This window comes from Odontomachus brunneus, unplaced genomic scaffold (assembly GCF_010583005.1).
Source record: "Odontomachus brunneus isolate Ranch 3 - 2012 unplaced genomic scaffold, Obru_v1 Obru_scaffold_009, whole genome shotgun sequence".
Lineage (NCBI taxonomy): Eukaryota > Metazoa > Arthropoda > Insecta > Hymenoptera > Formicidae > Odontomachus > Odontomachus brunneus.
Genome location: NW_022639459.1, coordinates 1492981 through 1496587, shown reverse-complemented (window position 1 = coordinate 1496587; position 3607 = coordinate 1492981). Strand labels below are relative to the sequence as shown.

General features: G+C 35.2%; 1 protein-coding gene across 3 annotated transcripts in view; it reads left to right on the top strand.

The window, feature by feature from the left end:
• The window catches only part of LOC116840265 (longitudinals lacking protein-like), a 221994-nt gene that overhangs the window by 94940 nt on the left and 123447 nt on the right, over positions 1–3607 (top strand). The window contains exon 7 of one of the 3 annotated variants that reach the window (XM_032806773.1): positions 747–3138. The exons of the other annotated variants lie outside the window; for them this stretch is intronic. Within the exon in view, the coding sequence (XP_032662664.1) occupies positions 747–1324 (578 nt within the window). The 3' untranslated portion in view covers positions 1325–3138. Of the gene's footprint in view, positions 1–746; positions 3139–3607 lie in introns of those variants that run through there. 3 annotated transcript variants of the gene reach the window in all.

The window sequence follows — 3607 nt, the reverse complement described above, 5'->3', positions numbered from 1 at the left end:
ATATATATATATATATATATATATATATATATATATATATATATATATATACACAATATTTTTTGTTTGCTCCTAAAAGTTAATAGGGTAAAAAATAAAACATTTCTAACAAATATATTGTTTTGTGTATGTGTGCTGACTTCATTATTGAAGTTAAAATTGTGTATCACATCGTCGGATGCAAATTTTTTTGTTTTAGGTAGTCAGGGACATAGGGTGTGTGTGTGTGACAGAGAGAGAGAGAGAGAGAAATTAAAGTTGATTTAAGGAAAGATAAACTGTGGTTTCTTTCTCTCTATATCATGATTTGATACCGTATACATTGTCCTAGATCCAGCTTTATATTGTACGTCGAAACTTTATTAGATAATGATCGTAATATTCCAAAAAGGTGTACTTATATGAGATATTTTTATAGAAAAATTTATCCCGAAATTTTCAATCAACTTCCGAAAAAGCTATTAAATACTCAAAAGTTGCCAATAATTCTCTCATGGTCTGCTTCAACGATACATCTTTATTCCATGTATCTTGGCATGTTAGATGTACTTTTTATAGCCAACTTCGTACCCTTACGTGCACGAAACGTTCGTGTTCTTGGTAATTACTATCTGCAGACAATCGCCAGTAACTTTCCGTTGTACTTGTGTTACGATCGAACGTGCAAATAGGTCGGCACGAAATATCGAGAGCAGCAACTTTTTCACACCACTGACCACGCGCTCGTCGCTTACATGTTTTTTCAGATAGCGAGTTGATGGAAATGGCAATGGAAATGAAAACGGAACTGGAGTTTAAGACGGAATTCGTCCCGGAGTTTAACACAGAGGTGCCGGAGCTGACGAAGACAGGATTGGTGACGAAATTAAACACGGCACCGGGCCTGCAGCTAAACACGGAACAGGAGATGGAGCTGAACACGGAACAGGAGACGGAACTGAATACGCAACTAGGACCTATGTTGCATACGGTATGGATACCGGAAATGCAGATGAAACCGATGCCTGAGGAAAAAATTACATACATGATGTCGCAAAATCCGAAAGTGGGCCCGAGATTGGAACTGGAGCCCGTTACCCGCAAAAATGTAGTGCATCAGTGTGGCAAATGTAATCGTTTCTTTAACAGAAAAACCGGACTCAACACTCATTTGCGGTATGTGTGCGGGAAAAGCCCGCCTTTCAAGTGCCCGTATTGCAACTACTGCTCCCATGCGCGCAGCAATGTCTATAGACACGTGCGCTCCCATCACAAAGATAAAAAAGTGTATGCGATGGATATTGTCAGACATACTATGAACGAGCCGCCGTCGATTGTACACTAGCTTTCACGCGTTATTGACAAACCATTATCGAATTTTTTGCAATCTTTATAGTGATGACTACACAACCATCGATCATACTCGATTATATTTGATCTATTTGCAAATATCTTGTGGAAGATTGTTTGCGAATTTTAAGTACGCATAGAGATTTTGCTTCAAAAATGTAAATATTTCACAAGAACGTCTCATAAGGAACGTGAGATTAAAAATCAAAGTAAAATAGAGGCAAGTAAATTTTAGCTTTTATAGGCCTTATTTTACTTTGATTCCCAGTTTTATAATCTCTTCTTTTTGGATTGATGGCATTGGTTGGATTGGTGACGACGTTTTGGGTTGGTGACTGTTAACATTGAATCAAGAGGATCTGTGCCAACCAACAGCGTTGTTAACCGATTTTATTTATTCAACAGCACTTCTTTTTCGTGTGTTAATTCTGTCGAAGCAGTTTTGCCGCAACATATGGTACTGACTATATCAGTAAATAGATGAGTAGATATATCAGTAGATTTATCTATATATTTAATATTTTCTGTTTGTGACATCGCGAATACATCACGAGTTTGTGACGTTAAAGTAATATTATTGATTAAGGTACGTTGCGATTGTACTGTCTTTTGGTACAAATCTATAGATTTATAATGAACACTACCGACATGACCAAAGCGACGTTGATTCGTACCTATCCTATTCTCTTTAACTTTTTATTTTTATAAGAAGAAATGTAGTAATATTCATTTCTCTATATGAGTCTTAGTTTGCTAAAAGGCGTCAAATTAGAAAAAGCGTTCCCTTATAATCTATATTAAACAAGAGCTCAATACATATTGTTATAATTATATAAATATTGTCATAATTAATGTTACTTTAACGAGTTTCGACTATATAGTGCTAACTCCATGCCATACACAGTGATCGACCCGCAATCAAAGGGCTGTAAAGTGACGTACACATAGTTGGCCTCATGGCTTACGTTTCGCGCGTGCAGTTAGTGCAAGACACTACCGTATCTTTTGATATGACATAGCGTGATCGAATAATCATCCGAGCAAAAATGTATCTAGTAGAGCAGATTTCAAGAGTAAGATCCAACTTTTCTTTATTAGATAATCACTAGATTCAATTTCTGCTCGGGCAAGACCTAATCTATAATTGTATGGTAATCATAGAGTAAGACTGCAATGTAGACCTCGCATAAATGTCAATGAGCTGACTTGGAATTCCTCTGGTCAGAATTAGGACAAAATATGATTATTTCTTGATTGGTTCGCATGCATTTTATTAGGGAGTGGGAGTGAGAAAGAACTCTTGAAATGACGAAGTACGCTGCAGCTAGGCTGATTTAGAGTTCCTCGAGTTAAAGTCAAGACACTGTCCGCTGTGTGTAAGGAGAAAGTGAGAAGCTGCAATGTGCTTCGTAATTTCATATAATTTCAATAATTGGGATTTTCAGGATAGTATAACGAGGAAGATTGAGGCGTACGTTGACAGTCTGAAAAATATTCGGTACGCGTGTCATCATATGTGTTATCAGTGTTTAAAACACTGTTATCCTTTTGTAGTTCAAAATTATTCGCACTATCCGCCACCGGCTTTTGTTGAAAATCGTATTATTCCCACTTTAATTGTTAAAAAAGACAATGTAATTATAATAATATGTAATATTGCCGCCCGCCGCAATGATAATATATAATATTATATAATAATGCATCATTATTATCTACATATTATATATCCATTTGCATGATAATCGAGTGTTGTAATTGTGTGACTATTTTTTATTTGATTTAATAAAGGACACGCTAGATATATAAAAATATTATTTTTAGTTTGCTGCTAATATGTGTTTAACAAGGCAAAAAATAAACTGCATTTCTCGCAAATATGTTATGTTACTATTTTCATTGTTGGTGTTAAAATTGTGTGCCACATGTTTTGATATAATTTACACGCAAAGAACGGTGTGGTTGGCCCACACATTCAGTATTGAATTTGATAGGTACAGTCGGACTTACATACGGGCCAAGCATACTGTTTCTTTTTAATATTATTTTAACTAACCAAAAATAAACGTGTGTGTGATGTTGACATTGATTTAGGGAAAGGTAAGGTATAATTTATCTTTATTCCATTATTTTATTCATTTACCGAATATATTATCTAAGATCTAGCTTTTAGGCTGTACGTCACTGCTTCATCGGCTAACGATCGTAAACTCGTGAACTCCTGAAGGTATTACGACATATATATATATATATATATATATATATATATATATATATATAT